Source organism: Schistocerca serialis, chromosome 8 (assembly GCF_023864345.2).
Source record: "Schistocerca serialis cubense isolate TAMUIC-IGC-003099 chromosome 8, iqSchSeri2.2, whole genome shotgun sequence".
NCBI classification, from domain to species: Eukaryota; Metazoa; Arthropoda; class Insecta; order Orthoptera; family Acrididae; genus Schistocerca; species Schistocerca serialis.
Window position 1 is genome coordinate 277,197,776 of NC_064645.1, and position 20,103 is coordinate 277,217,878.

The window sequence follows — 20,103 nt, forward strand, 5'->3', positions numbered from 1 at the left end:
AAGAAAGGATTTTACTTGTTCTGTCTTTCTTCCTTCTTGCTTATTCCAATCACTTTTGCCTTTCCTGCATTTATCTTCATTCCATCCTCCTCGCCCCTTCTTGTAATACCCTTCGATATATTCTGCAGCTTTTTTTCCGATTCCGCTAGCACTGCTTGATCATCCGCGTATTTCATCCTTTTTTCTCGAACTACAACGCCTCTTGCATTCTCCATATCCTTACCTATCAATTCTCCATGTTTGTTGGACAACTTTGGCGACATTGAGCATCCTTGCCTTGCACCCCTTCCAATGCTCATTTCTTGTATATCCTCATCCACCCAATGTGTCATTTTTTGCTTTGATGGATATCCTTATTAACCTTCTGCCTTTCCAGTGTGCCTAACAGCCGTATACTATAGTGTAGATAACCCCACATGGTGCAGAGGGCTACCAAAAGATTTTTAAGTTCCTGTACTCATTTCACATTATGTTTTCCCCTTAATGCTGTTTGTTAATAATTACAAAATTCATTCCGATCTGAACTGCGAATTCCACGAACACAGTACAAGAATCAAAAATAATTTTCATGTGGACTTCGCGTTCTTGTTTGCGCCTGTGATTGGCGTTCAGTATTCTGGCGCAATGCTTCTGCAGTAATCTATCTCAAGATCATCATCATCATCATCATCATCATCATCATCAGCCAATTCAATCATTAGATGATGTGGCCTCTTCGAGTCGTGGATTCAGGTAGGCTTTCAGAAGTCTTCTCCAAGTGGGACGGTCTTGGGCAGTTCTCTGCCAGGTGTTACCAGTGATCTTCTTGATGTCTTTGTCCCAACTGTCTGGTGGTCTTCCTCTAGGCCTCCGGTGCTCTCTCGGACTCCACTCCAGTACTAGCTTCGTCCATCTGTTGTCTTTTTTTCTTGCAACGTGGCCAGCCCACTGCCATTTCAAGGAACCTACTCTCTCTAAGATGTCATTAACCTTCGTCACAGACCGGATGTCATCTGCCCTTTTCCTGTCTATTCTTGTATAGCCCAGCATTGATCTCTCCATGGCTCTCTGTGCTGTCCTATGTTTCCCTTTTGTGAATGAGTTCAGTGTCCATGTCTTGCAGCCATACGTCATCACAGGAAGAATGCATTGATCAAATACTGCTTTCTTCAGATTTACTGGTATTTTTGATCTGAATACTTTTGAATTCTTCCCAAATGCTTGCCAGCCAAGCTTGATGCGTCGATAGATTTCTGGCCTTATGTCTCCCTTCATATTTATAATCTGGCCAAGGTAGACATATTCACTGACCTCTTCTAGTAGAATGTCCTTGACTTTCACATCTCCAGCAGGGACCCATTTGTTGGATATTACTTTTGTTTTGGAAAGGTTCATGTTCAAGCCAACCAGCTGACATTCCGATGCAAGATCTGTAACTAAGCTTTGGATCTCTGCGAAGTCTTTGGCCAGTAAGGCAATATCATCAGCAAATCTCAAGTTGGTAAGCCTTCTTCCATTAATTCTAATTCCCTTACCTTCCCAGCTCAGCTTTGACATAGCCATTTCCAATACAGCAGAGAACAGTTTTGGGGAGATGGGATCGCCTTGCTTGACACCCCTCATGATGCGGAATTCTTGAGTTGATTCGCCGATGTTAACATAAGCTGAAGAATTCTCGTAGATTCTCCTGAGCACTTCAATGTATGCTGCTCCCACTCCTTGCTCACTCAAAGCTTGGAGGACAGCTACATGGCTAACGGAGTCAAATGCCTTTTCAAAGTCAACAAAGGCAATGCAGAGAGGCAGTTGTTATTCATTCGCTCTGCTTATCACTTCACTAACGGTCAGAATGTGGTCAATAGTGCTGAAATTGCTTCGGAATCTTGTGATTTGACGAAAATGATTGTTTCAAGTGCACAAGAAGTCGGTGGCCTATGCCAAAAAAGTAAACAACCAAAGAAATTCAGTGCCAAAACTGAAACCCTTTTACAACAGAGGAGAGAATTGAAAATCCAAACCGATCGTGACATGGTTGCGTATTCCGAACTATGTAAGGCAGTGCGAAGAGAAATGAAAACTGACATACAGAAATTCACTGAAGACACCTTACGAGCAAGCTTGGAGAACAAGACAAGTTTAAAGTCAGCCAAACGCAAACTCACAATCGGTAAAAAGCAGATTATCGCACTCGATGGAAATGACAGTCGAATCACTGAAAAAGAGGCGGTTTTGAAGTTCATCAGAGACTTTTATAGCAATTTGTATAGCAATCCAGGAGAAAATTTGAGTGTATCTAATTTAAATGATATACCTAGTGTTCCAGGTATACTCCCATCGGAAGTCAAGTGTGCTCTAGATAGCATGAAGAAGGGAACAGTGCCGAGTGATGATGAGCTCAGCGTTGATATCCTCAAACTGGCAGGAGAGGTAACAATAAATCACTTGGCAAAAGTATTTACTTCCTGCCTGTACTATGCTTCAATCCCACTATCGTGGAACAAGGCTAAGATTATTTTGATACACAAAAAACGAAGTATTCACAATATTAAAAACTACCGTCCTATCAGCTTGCTCTCAATTTTGTACAAAATTTTCACAAAGATCTTGTTAAACCGAATTAGTTCCACCCTAGACTCGGCCCGACCTATAGAACAAGCTGGTTCTATCTCAAGATATAAAGCAAGAACTTTGTAAGCTAGTAATCTAAATGAAAAATACAAACATGTCTTATTAGAAACTACTTTACAAACTAAGATCGAAGAGTTCCGTTAACTGCGTGATAAGTGGTAATGTGCATCGTAACCAGGCGTTTGTTGTTATCAATGCAAACAACTGTTGTGCTATGCTCTTCACGGGTATACTGCCGGATATGATCGTCTTCACTACACGATATTTCGGCGATCCATCTGGTCGCCATCTTCAGGTGCAGGAACTGAAGATGGCGGCCAGATGGATCGCCGAAATATCGTGTAGTGAAGACGATCACATCCAGCAGCATATCCGTGAAGAGCATAAACATATAAGACGCCGGGCAAATCTATGGTTCACAACTGTTGTGCTACATTAAAATACAAAGTGATCATGTGGATATTAAGCCTTTCCAGCAGGTATTTAATATAATAGAGGAAACAGCAGTTTTTCAAAGTAAAGGCATTACTTCTATTTTTACGTGTTACATGTAGCCTGAATGAAGCCAAATAATTTGTAGAAGTTCAACCATAGTTAATTAGTAACACAGTTTCTGACAAACGCTTCTTTTTGTTTATGTACAGCTTGAACTCGTTCCACATTTCTAAAGGTCCTCGTGTAAGATGAGATAGATGTACGAACATAGTGAATGGGTATCTGGTATCATACGTTCTTAGGTGGAAGCAGTTTGAGCCTTAAGGCTAGCTTACCTCGAGACCCTACTACATCAACGGTTGCATAAGACGCAGGCGTTCCTCCACTTCCTCAAGCTGTAGATGTTGGCCAGCGAACGGAGAAACGGGACAAATATGCCGCGAAAACCCTATTCATAAAAGTGTGAAGAATTGCAACGTAATGATCATTTGTTTTGAGTGACACGCTGTTGAAGTTCACTGTTATCAGCTTCATGGATCTCGATTAACTTCTTTTTGATGACTGATGATAATTTATCTTGTTTGATGTCGGATACAGGTTCACCGAGGCGACCTTTTAGTGAGAAATCTCGGACGGCTCTGGAACTCACGTACTGGCTAAGTGTAGATAAAAGTTTGTCAGTTCTTTGTTGTGGTCTGCTTTGAAATGCGTACTCAGATAGACGCTATGTACCGACGGCCTGAGGGCGCCTCAGGTGTTTTCCTTCAGACTCATATCAACCAAAATTGGTGACCAAAGCATCAACGTGAGTAGTCTGTCATGCTCCCAAAACGACCGTAGCACAATTATGGCCCAGTGACACGGACCGTTATTGTGCTGGGAGGTTCCATTCGTTACAGAAGGCATCAAGAATTACGGTATACAGGTGGTCTGCCACAATGTTCATGTATAAATTTAGACAACATTGTCTGTAGAGCGCAGCGATCTGGTGCTATACTTTGGTCAACACAACAGTCGAGATCGCAATAACATTTGCTTATTACGACCGGTTTCGGATTATTTGGGCCCCGTGTGGCTGGTGCTGTACAGTAGTACGATCGTGGTATCACATGAAAAACCGAGAAGCCGCCAGCACCAGCCACAGGGGGACCAAAGAATCTGAGGATGGCTTTAGCATAAGACGAAACCGGTCGTAATAATCAAATGTTATTGGGATCTTGAATGTTGTGTTAACCGAACAATGTTCATATAGCCCACAGCTGTCATGGTGCCTACGATTACTACCATAGACCCCTTGAAGCCCAGCGGAGTATCCCCCATAGCGTGTTACTGCCCTCACTGTCGTGCATCACTGGATAGCACAGGAATTTTTCGAAGAGGGAGCGAATTGTCGGTTTTGATATAACTGATTTAGTAAATCTGAAATCGTAACACGTCCCAAAAACTAAGTTTGTCAAGAAATTTACAAAACATATTGTATCTCAAAAGATCGATAGATACCTACTTAGTACACTACCGTTTGTAAAAAGTGAAACACACATCTACATCTACATCTACATCTACATGGTTACTCTGCAATTCGCACTCAAGTGCCTGGCAGAGGGTTCATCGAACCATTTTCATACTACTACTCTACCATTCCACTCCCGAACGGCGCATGGGAAAAAGGAACACCTAAATCTTTCCGTTCGAACTCCGATTTCTCTTATTTTATTATAATTATCATTTTTCTCTACGTAGATGGGTGTCAACAAAATATTTTCGCATTCGGAAGAGAATGTTGGCGACTGAAATTTCGTAAATAGATCTCGCCGCAAAGAAATCCGCCTTTGTTTCAGTGACTGCCAGCCCAACTCGCGTATCATATCAGTGACACCCTCACCCCTATTGCGCGATAACACGAAACGAGCTTCCCTTCTTTGCACTTTTTCGATGTCCTCCGCCAATCATACCCGTCAAGGATCCTATACCACGCAGCAATATTCCAGCAGAGGACGGACAAGTGTAATGTAGGCTGTCTCTTTAGTGAGTTTGTCGCATTTCTAAGTGTTCTGCCAACAAAGCGCAGTCTTTGATTCGCCTTCCCCACAATATTGTCTATGTGGTATTCCCAATTTAAGTTGCTCGTAATTATAATTCCAAGGTATTTAATCGAATTGACAGCCCTTAGATTTGTGAGATTTATCGGATTTCTTTTAGTACCCATGTGAATGACCTCGCACTTTTCTTTGTTTAGTGCCAATTGCCACTTTTCGCACCATACAGAAATTCTCTCCAGATCATTCTGTAATTGGAATTGATCGTCTGATGATTTTACTAGACGGTAAATTAGAGCGTCATTTGCAAACAATCTAAGGCGGTGCTCATATTATCACCTAGACCATGTACGTAAACCACGAACAGCAGAGGGCCTATGACACTACCTTGCGGAACGCCAGATATCACTTCTGTTATACTTGATGATTTACCGTCTATCACTACGAACTGTGACCTCTCTGAGAGGAAATCACGAATCCAGTCACATAACTGAGACGATACTCCATATGCACGCAATTTGATCAATAGTCGCTTGTGAGGAACGGTATCAAAAGCCTTCTGGAAATCTAGGAATATGGAATCGATCTGAGATCCCTTGTCGACAGCGCTCATTACTTCATGTGAATAAAGAGCAAGCTGCGTTCACAAGAACGATGTTTTCTCAATCCATGTTGGTTATGTATCAATAAGTCATTTTCTTCAAGGTGATTCATAATGTTAGAGTACAGTATATGCTCCAAAATCCCACTGCAAATTGAGGTCAGTGATATGCGTCTGAAATTCAATGGGTTACTCCTATTTCTTGAATATTAGTGTGACCTGTGCTACTTTCCATTCTTTAGGAACAGACGTTTCGTCAAGTGAGCGGTTGTATATGATTGCTAAGAAAGGCGCTATTGTGTCTGCATACTCTGAAAGGAACTTGATTGGTATACCATCTGGACCGGAAGACTTGCCTTTCTTAAGTGATTTGAGTTATTTCGCAACAGCTAAGGTATCTACTTTTATGTCCTCACGCTAACAGTTGTTCTGGTTTCGAATTCTGAAATATTTACTTCCTCTTCTTTCGTGAAGGAATTACGGAAAACTGTATTTAGTAACTCCGCTTTAGTGACACTATCATCGGTAACATTTCCATCGCTGTCGCGCAGTGACGGTATTAACTGTTATTTGCCACTGGTGTACTTTACATACGACCAGAATCTCTTTGGGTTTCCTACTATATTTTGAGACAATATTTCATTGTGGAAACTATTAAAAGCATCTCGCATTGACGTCCACACTAAACTTCGAGCTTTCGTGAAACTTAGCCAGTCTTGGGGATTTTGCGTTCTTCTGAGTTTGGCATGCTTTTTTCGTTGCTTCTGCAACAGTGTTCTGACGTGTTTTGTCTACCATGGTGGATCAGCCCCGTCTCTTATTAACTATGCGGTATTTTGAATCTGTCTATTCGCTACGGTCGCAGGTTCGAATCCTGCCTCGGGCATGGATGTATGTCATGTCCTTAGGTTTGTTAGGTTTAAGTAGTTCTAAGTTCTAGGGGACTGATGACCTCAGATGTTAAGTCCCACAGTGCTCAGAGCCATTTGAATCTGTCTATTGCTGTCGATACTGTATCTTTGAATTTGAGCCATATCTGGTCTACACTTACATAATGAGCTTGCAAGGAATAGAGACTCTCTCTTATGAAGGCATCAAGCGGATTTTTATCTGCTGTTTTAAATAGATATATTTTGCATTTATTTTTAGTGGTTTTGGTTGATATGGTTTTAAGCCTTGCTACAATGACCTTGTGTTCACTAATCCCTCTATCCGTCATGACGCTTTCTATTAGAGAGAAGCAATGGTCTACAACACGCCGTCCGCAGCTTGTGGTCGTGCGGTAGCGTTCTCGCTTCCCGTGCCCGGGTTCCCGGGTTCGATTCCCGGCGGGGTTAGGGATTTTCTCTGCCTCGCGATGACTGGGTGTTGTGTGATGTCCTTAGGTTAGTTAGGTTTAAGTAGTTCTAAGTTCCAGGGGACTGATGACCATAGATGTTAAGTCCCATAGTGCTCAGAGCCATTTGAACCAATTTTTACAACACGCCAAGATAAGAGGACGTGTACAACAGCAGAGCCATAGTAAGTAACTTAAATGGCAGGGAAGTGGCGTACACAAAGGTCCAACAGCGCCCATTTCTGTGTGCCCCTACAGGTTAGTGTTAGCCAACGCTCAATCAGTGCGGAGCTGCCATGCGAAGTGGAAACTTGTAACCGGGCGCCACAATGCCTTGCCGACATCACAGGGTGGAGTATCAGCTTGTGAGTGCGTTCGAACGCGGTAGAATGATTAGTGTCCGGGAGGCAGATCTGTCTTTCCGTGGCACTGCAGCTCGTACAGGGCACACTGCTTCAACAGTGAGATGTATGTGGAACCAGCGGAGAGAAGAGGTCCGAACCCAGCGTCGACGGGGTACTAGATGACACAATGTGACCACAACACTAGATGACCACCTTCTTGTCAGTTTGGTGGCAACGGACAGAACAGCTCCGTCCTAAATGTTGTCGCGATGTTGAAGCGCTGCAACGGGTGTGAATAAGTCTGCATCGACGGTTCGACGCCGCTTTTCGCGGGCTGGACTGCTGGTACGCGTGCCATTGACTCGACTTCCGCTGACCAGAACCTGCCAATGCCGCAGACTGTACTGAGCACGTGAACGTCGACACTGGCATGCTTAGTGGCAAAATATAGCATTTTCGGACGGGTCCCGCTTCAGTTAGCCCGAAAGTGATGGCCGCGTACGCGTCAGACGCACTCGGACAGACTATTGTTGGGCGGCATAACGGACAAACGCCAAGTGTGATCGTTCGAAGAGTCACTGCCTATAACTCGCCTCCTCGCCTTCTTTTGTTTTGAGGGCAATCTGAACAGCTAACGCTACGTCAGGGAGGTTTTACAGCCCGAGGTATTGCCCCTCCTCCAGGCTATTCCATGTGCCATATTTCAGTAGGACAATGCCCCGCCGAATGTAGCGAGGAATGTGCAAGCATTCTCCGACGATCGACGGACTCCACTGCTTCCATGGTGTGCACGTTCGCCTGATATCTCGCTCATTGGATATGCCTGGGAAGGAGGTAAGGAAGGAAGGGAGATCGGGTTTAACATCCCGTCGACATCGAGGTCATTAGAGACGGAACACAAGCTAGGATTGTGTCAAGGATGGGGAGGGAAATCGGCTGTGCTCTTTCAAAGGAATCATCCCGGCATCTGCCTGGGGCGATTTCGGGAAATCACGGAAAACCTAAATCTGGATGGCTGGACGCAGGTTTGAACAGTCGTCCTCCTCCCGAATGCGAGTGCAGTGTGCTAACCTCTGAACCATCTCGCTCGGTAATACGAGTACGTCTTGGATATGGTCGTTGGGCAACTTGTTCGTTCAGGTCCTCCTGCAACCACAGTTGATGCTCTGTGGAGGCGCCTACAAACTGTGTGTAAGAGAGCGTTCCACAGCAGCATATTCAGGTGCTCTTTGATCCCATGCCACAACGTTTAGCGGCTCTGATTGCGGCACGTGGCGGCTCTACTCCATACTGAATTTCTACAGAGTGCGTGTACAGGTCTGTAATGCTAATCACTTTTGTAGTGTCATATCCATAATCGGTGGAATAAATTTCAGTGTGATCACATCTCTCGTTCTAGGCGCTCAACTTTTTCCAAACAGTAGCGTATTTTTAAGGTAGATACTTTGCTATCTAAACGGTAAGTATATTTCAATATTATATGCAAAATACAACTTTTATTTAATTGACATGAACATGAATGCCATATTTTTGACCCAACAATCTGAAATTACGTTCGTATATAATTCAGTCCTGGGAAACCAACGAGGTATGAAATAAAGCTAGAAAATATTCACAAAAAATTTATTTTCATTATGATAATGTTAGACTGAAACTTGTAATAGCTCTTTATTTACGTGACCATTACGGCACTCCAACCGCAGTTCTCGATACCAGTAATATCGTACTACTTTTCTGCGAAGTAACACAGACATATTTTTGTGACAATATTCACATTTGGTTTTATTAATGTATAGGTACTCCGATGTATCGATATATTATAGGGATACGGTTCTTGTGTGTATTCATTTCTGTGAGACTGTCATAATATTTGACTTACTTGTAACCGTTTTGGCGCGAATGTGCACATAGCAGTCTTTGTTTCACTTTGCAGAAGTTAAGTTGTTATTTCGCTTTGTAAAAGAACAGTCAAGTCTTGTGTTTGGTTAAAGTGGAAATTAAATACATGAAGATTGATACAAAACTGTTTTCTTGATGATGTGACAATTAAGAAGAAGTATATATGAATTTACAAGAAGTTTAATAAAAATGTGGATCGTGAACACCAAGTCAAAAATTATTTCTACCATACCATTGTTCTGATCTGGGATTGTTTGATCATTAAGAATTTCCTGAAAAACGCATTTGTTAGGTCTTCATATATTGCTAAAATACAGATATGGACCTTCTAGCAGTCAAAGTGGAATCACCCTAGAATCAACAAGATGAGCCATAACAACTTCGACGAAATCTACGTGGGAATCCATTCAAGATAAGTGCCAAAATTAACGACTTTTTTACAGTGACTTCATTATTTCCATTCTGACGATACCATCCACAGTCAATAACTTTGTTGTTGCCCAATAAAGCGAACATATGCTGCGTGAGCAACATTATTAATCTGATTTCTAACGTACTTTGCAAGTGGTGGTATTGTTAGAAACTGGAAATTAAAAACTGTAAGTAGGAAAACGTTAGCAAAACTGTGAAAATGCCATAACAATTCCTCTCGATATGGACGAAGGGGGAAAACAGAATAAACTTACAAAAAGCCTTATTGAACATTGATGCCATCTACACTACACTGTTCTCTTATAAAACTCCACATCTGATGAATTTAATGTGTCTATGGCATTGCTTTCATGCTTCATAGTTTTTACAGCAAATGTCTTGGGATGCCTCTGTGAGAATCGGCGAGAAATGACTGGCACTTACGCTGGTGCCATGTTTATGACGTGTTGGCAATTGGCGACAGAATCAGTGCGCCGTTATGAAAGATCGGTCCCTCTCTGCAGCTCGGTGAGGGCTGAACGAGGAACCGACAGAAAAAGATTGATAACATTGTTTCGGCATTCTTTTGTAGAGGCTCGTATCCAGCTTAGTTGTAGAACAGTGAAGAGACCGCAGCCTCACCCAAGGAATCGGAACAGTTTCCCGTGGACAGACTGTCAACCAAGAAACGCCAAGATATGTACTATAGTGATTGCTAAAGCAGTAGTATTTGTTGCCTCCGCTGACAGTTTTAAATCTGCAGTTTAGTGGAGTCGCAGGCAATGATTCCTAGAAATTCGAGAAAATTCAATGAATTATAACGTGTACCCTGACATCAGGAGGGTCAAGTGAAAGATTAAACAAAGGTGTTCAGCATTGAGATCATCACATAGGACTGGGAAAAACGAATATTCACAGCACTTGACTTAATTTCATTAACTACGCCGATAACCACTTTCAGTACAGTGTTCAGTTTCCTAGGTAAAGTTTAAGAGGCTAGGGCTTGTCTGTGGATCGCGCAACTAGAGCCGGGACGGCGAGTAGAAAGGCGAGGGTGCAGTGCGTGCTGGGTGTTTCTACACGAACAATAATTGCAGATGACAAAATTTATTCACAACAGATAAATCAAAATTTACACTCCACTCTACTGAGCATTTGAAAATCCTTAAAATACACACCTGATAATGTCAAACAATCTTAATACTTAAAACAACTGTAGACATAGTCAAAAATAGGTCAACTATTACAATAATAAATTAATCTTTCTCAACAGAGCTCTTAATCAGTTCAACTAATAACGAGTAACTGCAACAAATAGTAGTGAATTATGATTCGCTCCCACTGAGTTTTTCAATTACCAGGCGTACATTAATCCGGGCGTACAGTTCACCTTGCCCACAACAGAATTTAAGTTCAGTTAATCAAATATGTATCCCTTAACCTACCTTCAGAGTACGTAGGAGAAATCGTTACAAAAGTACATCAATAACTTGAATCAAAAGCAGCAAAATGTTTTCCTTAATGACGTGAGCCACAGTTGCGGTTTGTTCTGAGATTTTTTTAACCCAGTGTAACAGCCACGAGAGGTAATATTAACATACAATGTTGTCAACATTCACACAGTTACTGTATATGGTTACTTCTATTCAACTATTATTTATTCGACAGCCATTATAATTCAGAAATAACTAAAATATCTTATTGCAAGGCTTCGATCTAAATGTGCTGCTCAAGATTGTGACAATAAATTACCAGTTCCAAAAGACAGTACCTGTTACGCGTGGCAGCAAGAAGTACATTAAAATATCCTATGTTAATGTGCCACAGAAAAGTTTAACAATAATTTATTTCGTCCATCCTGGTAGAACACACTACATACGAGAACCACAAATACGAAAAAATCCTGTAATCTTAATGTGCCACAAGATAGGCTCACAATATTCTACTGCATCCAACAGGGCAGAATCTCTTACACATGACAACAAACCACGATCAAATTAAGCTAGAGCGAAGCAGTTCGGCCTGGTGAATTTAAGAAACAAATTATTTGCACAAGTGTCTGTTCGGAAGCAGTTCAGGCTCACAGGAATACCAAACACCGTAACTCAACCAAACCGAATAATTCACTGCGACACCATCTAACATGTCTCATCATCGTTTGTCGCCTTGCTCCAACAAAACACTCTTAAACACGATGCTTTAGACGTAGTCAACACTCAGTCTAACAGGTCCCATCGTTGCTCAGTGCACTGCTCCAACAAAATACCCTTACCAGTTTGAGACTCCAGACAGCCACTGATTCGTCAGGCATCGGAATCTCGCCAGTGAAATTCACTTGTGTGCCCACCGACATGTGCATAATCTTCACTCGTCGCATCTGTCCACACTCTGTAACGGATACTACGGAAGGTCGCACACCGCCACCATAACCACGGGCCCTCCCCGATCCACAGACGTCAGCGAGAGGAAGCTTTGACAGCGTGCTGCAAGCCAGGCAGACTCACCGCTAATTTGGTTCGACTTCCTCTCACTTCGGCGGATGCTTCTTTCTCTTCTACGGATACTTGCGTTCTCCCTGTTCTCCTGATGCAACTGCCTCTGGAGGACGTTCCTCAATTTTTTTCTGGTCAGAAAGGCACCTAGTTACAGCTAAAGCTGCACATAGGGCTCACTGGAAGGTGTCACGGTGTGGGGAGGCGTAACTAGCGTGGGCGTATGACCTCGAAATATTTGAACATGATACACCAACAGGTGAACGTTATTGTGAAAGCACTTCTTCCCTTTGTGCGTCTTTTCAGGGGTGCATTCGATCCTGACTTCATTTTTTGGATGATAATCCGCGACGTCCTCGAATAGTTCAGGTGGAGAAGCTCTTGGAATGAAGAGTGTTCGGTGCATGGACTGACCTGCCCGTTTCCAGGACTAAAATCCCACGGAGCACGTGTGGGATGCGTTGGGGAGACGTATTACACACATCCACATGAACCAATGACTGTCCAGCCGTTGTCAACCTCCGGCGGAGAAATGGAACGCCCTGACACAAGAACTCTTTACCAACCTCGAGGCCAGCATGGGACCACGACGCGGAACTTACTTTGCCGTCCGTGGTCGTCACAAACACTATTAAGAACCAAGTCCGGCCTTTTGTCCTGTCCAACAGACCACCATGAAATGCGGTGACTTCAGTGTAATTATTGTCTTTAAATAAAAGTTTCATTTCTGTTCGTCTCATAGCGGGTTTTTTTTTTCCCAGTTACCTTCTGCTGCAGTTCTTTCTATGCATGCTCCAAGTTTCATCGTTCTGTGTTACTTTCATCCTTAAGTCCTGCACTCCTGTGTACCTCTTGGACTGCGCCAGAGAATTTCCTATGTCCATATAGAATCCATTCGTCTAGCTCAATTTTCATTTTGAGTACAGTAACGATTACGTCATACATGCTAGTCTATTCCCTGATCTATTTGTCTGCCTTTCTGTGTCTTGATAGTTATTCCCATCAAGGATCTATCCATTATCCACCGAGGAATCCTCGGTTTTGAATCGTTTCCACCTGAGCAGTTATGTCTCACTTCTTTAAGTCAAAAACGGCTATACGCCCTCATTATGTACTTTCAGTTCCACAACAATGGACGCTTTGTTTTAAGAACTAATTTCTCCCAATAATTTCAGGCCCTTTTAATTTTCTATTTCTTTCTTTTTTTGTCCGTCCAATCTTAGTAGTTTCCTCCTGTCATTAGTAATAAATTCTATTATCAATGAGTTTGCTGATACCGAAAATCGACAAGCAAATACCTGTGTCCTACGACCGCTTTCAGTGAATAAAGATTCGCATATTTTCAGGTAGTAACACTCATATCAAAGCACAATTTCGTGGATTCGGCGAAGGCAAAGAAATGGGTGGCAACGTTTTGTGGAATAGTTGCTGTCGATTACCCCGTATTATCGGTAAAATCCTCGAGAATATTAGTTCTATTCATGACAACCTGTTGATGAGAAAGTGGATTTTAGATTACAGCTGAAGGTCTGCGCGGATAAGAAAGATACTATTCACACTCACACTTCATCCGCAAGTCCCTCAGGTGTATTCACAAGTCTTTTATTCACATCCAAGGATATTAAAATTTTGTAATCCAGTTTAACGTGTTTCGCACGCCGGAATTATGACTAAAGGCTTGCCCATGGCTTGAATTTTCTTGTACTGAAGCCGGACCTTGCGGTTTACATTCTACTAAGAACAAAGAGGCTGATGATGACCACATTTTAATACAACATACTGTGTCACGTTTGTGATTCATTCCTCAAGTTACAACAATCTGTCATAATTACTGAAACGGATTTTGTAAAAGACTGTCGTTAAGTCTTGCACTCCGTTAATGCTGTAACCGGGATTCGAGAGAAGTCGGGAGCGACTCGTAAAAACCAGTTGACGCTGGCAGTCAGTCTGAGATTGTCAACGGGAGAACGCTGAGTACGGATAAAAGACATCAGCGAGGAATACGGACAGTGGAGACGCAACTACAAACAATTCCAGAGAGCAACCCAAGAGAGAAACCGAGACATAGCGAAACAGAAACTAAGGAACGACGCTGCCATTAACCGTCGGCACAAAATTCGTGCAATCGAACGTCAACGTTGAGGGTAGGGTGGCCCAAAGTATCGATATCTAAAATTATCGATATTTTCATAGCGACGTCGACGTATGACGCCGTTACTGAATACCGATATTTCGCTTAATCGATAACAACACCGAATATCAAAAACTATACTTTTATTGTCTGTCTTCTCTTCATTCATTGGCCCTATAGTTCTCATCAGCAGATTTCTCCCCAATTCGAACTACTACTAATCTTTACAATCTGACAGTAAATCTCTTACATTGGTCATAATTTACTTTCATATTCAGTACTACAAATGGGCACCGGATCTGAACATGAATCTATCTGTATTGCATTTTCATGAAAGCTTGTTACTTCCGTGTGTCATTTCTGCCATTGCAAATGATAGGTACAAGGTTCAAAACTCACAATTTGGTGACAGTACTGTATTAGCATGGTGGAAATTATTACTCCCTGCTCCCAACTGCGAGGCAGAATGTGCGCTTCTCTTACCACTTGGGTGCCTGGATCAAGAAAAGGTAGAAACATTAGAAAAGTAACGTACCCTCGGCACATAAATCACACACATTACTGCACTGGTATTTAGCCTAATGGAAAATCGACTCTGTTGCTGAAATGTTAAATTTCATTTCACACCCCCTTTTGTCCAAACTTTCTCAAAAATACTTAACAGAAGCAGGCTGACATGGGAATGTATTAAACGAAGACTTCTCTTAGCGTCTATCGGTAATGATTATTGGTTTCATTGTCGCCCCCCGGTAGCTAAGTGGTTTCCAGAGGAAACGTATTTTCCGCGTCATAAGACGAACGCAGTGGTGTGGATCACAGGTATGACGGTCCATTACATCTATAGACGCACACGTCTGAACATACTGGATTAGTGGCAATACTTGCAAAATGGACACACAAAACTTTTACGGCTACAAAAGTACAAGGATTGGTATGCCAATTTCCTACTAACGGTTTTTGCGCACGCGCCATATACTTGGAGTGTGCCGGGAGCGCAAAGATGAGCGGCGGTGCTGTCATCGTGAAGTGATCAGCTAAGGACAACTATGCGAATATGCAACCTAGGAAAAACTAACACTTGCACAGTTAGCAATGGGATGTACTTCAAATTTTGTTTACATATCTATAAATACTTTTCTTTAGGGTGCCGGAGTTGGCCCCACTTTGACTTTTTGTTATTACATGCTGCATAGTAGGACGGCAGCGAGGTTCCTTCCAGGACAGTTATAATGTGGAAGGACGTACTATGATTATTTTGTGAAAAGTAAAGGTTTCTGTTTCTCCTACCTTCCTTAAAAAACCCTCACTCCTGACTATTTTTCGCTGTTCAAAAAAAAAAAAAAAAAAAAAAAAAAAAAAGTGGTCAGCGCGACAGAATGTCAATCCTATGGGCCCGGGTTCGATTCCTAGCTGGGTCGGAGATTTTCTGCGCTCAGGGACTGGGTGTTGTGTTGTCCTAATCATCATCATTTCATCCCTATCGACGCGCAAGTCGCCGAAGTCGCGTCAAATCGAAAGACGGTCTCTCCGACGGGAGGCCCTAGCCACACCACGATTGGTTTCATTAATTAATTTTTTTGTAAATAAGTGTTTTAATAGTACATTGTGTGTCTTGTATTAACAATTTTTGAATGTTTGTTAATCATTTCTGTGACTCTGAACAGTTTTTTTTTAATTCCTGTAGATCTTGGAAACGTCGACAGATATATGAAAATATCGATGCTTTTGTCTCAATAATACCGATAGCTTTCAAAAGTATCGATACAATATATAAATCGATGTTTTTAAAAATATGCACACCCCTAATTAAGCCTGCCGGGTTCTGGCGTCATAGCGTGCAAAATACACATTGGGGAGTCTTTTCGAACGTGCAGAGCAATGCCTAGCATGCCATATGTTGTGAATGTTCGTTTGAACTTAGACCGTGAGATGAAAGAACTCCATCTACTTCAGATAACGCCACCTGTCTTCAGTACAGAGTCGCTAGACGCAATATTTGCTTTCAGTTGGAGCCTATATGGATATATGCTGTTTCTAAGCATCAGCAAATTGAGAATCTCTCGAAAGTCGTTAGATTGTAAGATTTGTTGTAAAAAAGTGACGGGAAATGTCAAATTGGTGGTTAAATAACTATTGTAACTTCCTTATTATGCAAGTATGCCGTTTCAAAGGAACGGCACGTTGAGGATCTATCAAAAACGCATTGTTCTTGGTACAGTTTTTTATAATTAAATGTCACTTAATAACATATCTACGACTGAAGCTTTTAGGAGATGGTGAGATGCAAAGTATGGTTGTATATCACTCATGCTCGCCCATGAGAAATGAGTAGAGACGCAAAATTGAAGGTAAGAGGTGATGTGTTGCTAGCTTGCATCTCACTGGATCCAAATATTGTTTCACTAACCTTCTCGTCTTATAAGAGGTTCTGATACTTCCTTTTAAGTTTGAAAGGAGTATGTTCTATAATATTCGATGTTAAGTAAATATAAGTGCGCTCTTTTTGAGGGGTGAATTTGTTCGATTGACCTCATCTACAACACAGCTTGCACTACTCGCAGTAAGATATTTTGTTCTTTCTGTTTTAAAGTTTTGTATTTCACATGTTGCAAAGATTCTGCTACTGAATAGGAACAGTGATCACGTAAGAATGACGTTAGGGTCTTACTAGAAAGTGAGAATGTTGAAACAATTTTTATCTTATGTGGAGAACTATGGAAAATGCGTATCGCACGGTTTGTAATGGAATCATTATAAGCCGATGTCCTTACTGACTTGCAATGGTACCCTCCTTTTTGCCGTATAACGTGTTCAAGGATATTGAAGTTTTTATTTTTGTACACTACAGACAGAACAACATGACTAGCATATGACAAGGGAGGAATGGGCGTTTTAATAGGGCTAACGCATGAATTTTACGCCTGCCCATTTCGTAAACAGCGTGAATTGCGAGACAGATATAGGCTCTGGAGAGCACTGCGATTCCTTATAACACGTTGAGGCACACGTAGCGTATGCACAAGGCGCATCGTTCCGTGCATTCAAGCAGCACTTATAGAGCTCGGCACGCTCAACGTTGACGTTCGAAAGGACGACCCGTATGCCGACGACGTTACGGCTAGCGATATTATTGCGAGACGAATACACCACTGAAAGCAGGGTCACGGCACGGTGGATATTATAGTTCTACGGCGTGAACTAATTTAGACAGAAAGAGAGATGTGGCACAGAACAGCGCTACGGCACAGTAATACGTAGGGTCATGGATTTAGTCGCTTTGCCTAGAAGCCGTGGTGAGCTTCCATAGTAGTCGTAGAGTCGGGATACGAGAGTTACAAAATTTTGTACATGGCTGCCCGTTCAGAGACCGTGAATAGTTACAACCTTGCGTGGTGCAGATTGTAAAAGTCCGTTTACAGCCTGCACCACGCAAGTAACGAGCAGCCCTTAGTGGCTCGCCATCACAGTTTTTTTCATCTTAAATATCTTTGTGACTAATGCCCGTTTGAGATATTTATTATTTTATAAATGACATATAAGTACTGCCAGTCTTTCACGATAATTCCGTGCTTTTAATTCGTATCATAAGTTTTTAGTCATAATTCTGTGACCATGTTATAGACCATTCTTTAGTTTAAGTTCTGAGGAAGACACTCCTAGCAGTGTTGAAACCCGGTTAATTCGTTAAAAATTAGTGACCGAGGGCTGTTTTCTTTAAATTGATTCGAGAGTTAAGTGTTAGCCTCCCCACAGCGCTGCCTGTATGAGCGGCAGCACGCCACGGCGTGATCCTACCTGTAGCCCGCCAGGATGTTGAGCAGGGTGCTCTTGCCGGCACCCGACGGCCCCAAGATGGCAGTCAGCTGCCCAGATCGGAACAGGCCGCTTACTGAGCGCAGGATCTTCTTGTTCCCTGCAACACACACGGCAGTCAGTATGTAGTAGCCTCAACGGAGCGGAACGGATACTGTGATAAGGTGAACGACAACAAAAGGAAGGCAAGGGTAAAGGATTGCAGTCGAATGAAATCGTGTGACATTACAGGAACTACGTTAACAAATGAGACACAATAAGTTGCGGACGAGTTTTGCTCTTAGGTCAGGAACTAACTAATGATCGTGGAAGTAAAGTGAAATTAAGAGAAAAATTGTTAACGCCTAATAAAAATTTAAGTACAGGCCGTGTGCTTTACCGGCTCCCGTCCTATCACACAACGCTCGTTCCCAACAACACATGTACAACACTACATTGTGGAAGCATTCGCCACAGGCATCCACTTGTCGCTGGTGCTTGGCACACTTCTTTGAGTGCAACATCCTGACCTCCTAGTCTTTCAGTCTTTAACGAACACTCGTGATAACGGGTCTCGACGTTCGCATTCTACGGGCATGACTTGGCAGGAAGGCAAGGTTTCGTCCTTGTGTACTGTGCTGGTTGCGTTCCCATTAGCCTTCAGGGAGCCGTTTTAGATGTGGCTGCCAGCTGAATGAGTAAATTTTAAGATTTATTGTAACAAAATGTAAATCCTGTCTCTTCTTACTTACACAACTGGATGTCTCCTGAAAAGTCCTTTTGCGTACATACTATCGTTAATGTCGTTATCTTAATGACTGCTAACTGCCATAACATTAAACTTCAGTTTTGAAATAATAAGCTCGCAAAGAACAAATAGCAGATCGCTGTAGGTGCAGTAAATTGATGACGACTATTAGAAACGACACATTAAAAACGAGGCTTCAAACTAATAACTGTTCAGTCAAAGTCACGTGTTTATGTCGTTATACTGCCTTGTCTGATGGTGATAAGACTGTAAGGGTATATACACGCTCCTTGTCCTGTATGATCTTAGAGAATAAGGAGGCTGCACGTGTAACAAGTATGGTGATGTATCCGTTACTGAATATTAATTTTTTTTTCTTCAAGTCATTCTTTTCGTCAGTTTTCTGTGAACTTATTTCCTTGCTGCTGGTAAGTCGTACCTGTTCGATCGGAGAAAAAAGTGTATTACAAATCTTTATACTTGGATATACTGTATCTACAAAGTGCGAAAGGCTTTATCAGCGAAAAATGAAATTATTAACGTAGCTGTAGTCATTCATTAAATCGCGACCGAGCGAGGTGGCGCAGTGGTTAGACACTGGTCTCGCATTCGGGAGGACGACGGTTCAATCCCGCGTCTGGCCATCCTGATTTAGGTTTTCCGTGATTTCCCTAAAATCGCTCCAGGCAAATGCCGGGATGGTTCCTTTCAAAGGGCACGGCCGACTTCCTTCCCCATCCTTCCCTAATCCGATGAGACCGATCACCTAGCTGTCTGGTCTCCTTCCCCAAAACAACCCAGCCCATTAAACCGCGTCTTCGTTTACGTCGGAAGACATATCATTTGATAACAGGAGGGTATTGGAGATTAGTGGAACATTATTGGCTTCAGTAATGCAATAGTATTGAAGGATGGTCTTTTGGAAATTTTGCATAATGATTCCTATAATTTGAGAAACAACAATCTTCTCTCTCTCTCTCTCTCTCTCGTGAGTGCGTTTGATATATATATATATATATATATATATATATATATATATATATATATATGTGTGTGTGTGTGTGTGTGTGTGTGTGTGTGTGAGAGAGAGAGAGAGAGAGAGAGAGTATTTGCACTTAGGCTCGGAACAGGATTACTCAGAAAAGTGGCAAGTTTTCTTTGTTTTTGTGTGTGCCTCTCGACGACTCAACGCCTCTTTTTTTGCGGTGAGTGGTCACCGTAACTCCTGAAGTATTTCTGTTTCTGGGTTTTAATATATACACGTGTGAGAC

General features: G+C 42.2%; 1 protein-coding gene across 1 annotated transcript in view; it reads right to left on the bottom strand.

Moving 5' to 3' along the window:
- The window catches only part of LOC126416320 (ATP-binding cassette subfamily G member 4-like), a 487,342-nt gene that overhangs the window by 69,291 nt on the left and 397,948 nt on the right, over positions 1-20,103 (bottom strand). Inside the window, exon 2 of the mRNA XM_050083982.1 lies at positions 18,088-18,205. Within this exon, the coding sequence (XP_049939939.1) occupies positions 18,088-18,205 (118 nt within the window). The remainder of the gene's footprint in view (positions 1-18,087; positions 18,206-20,103) is intronic.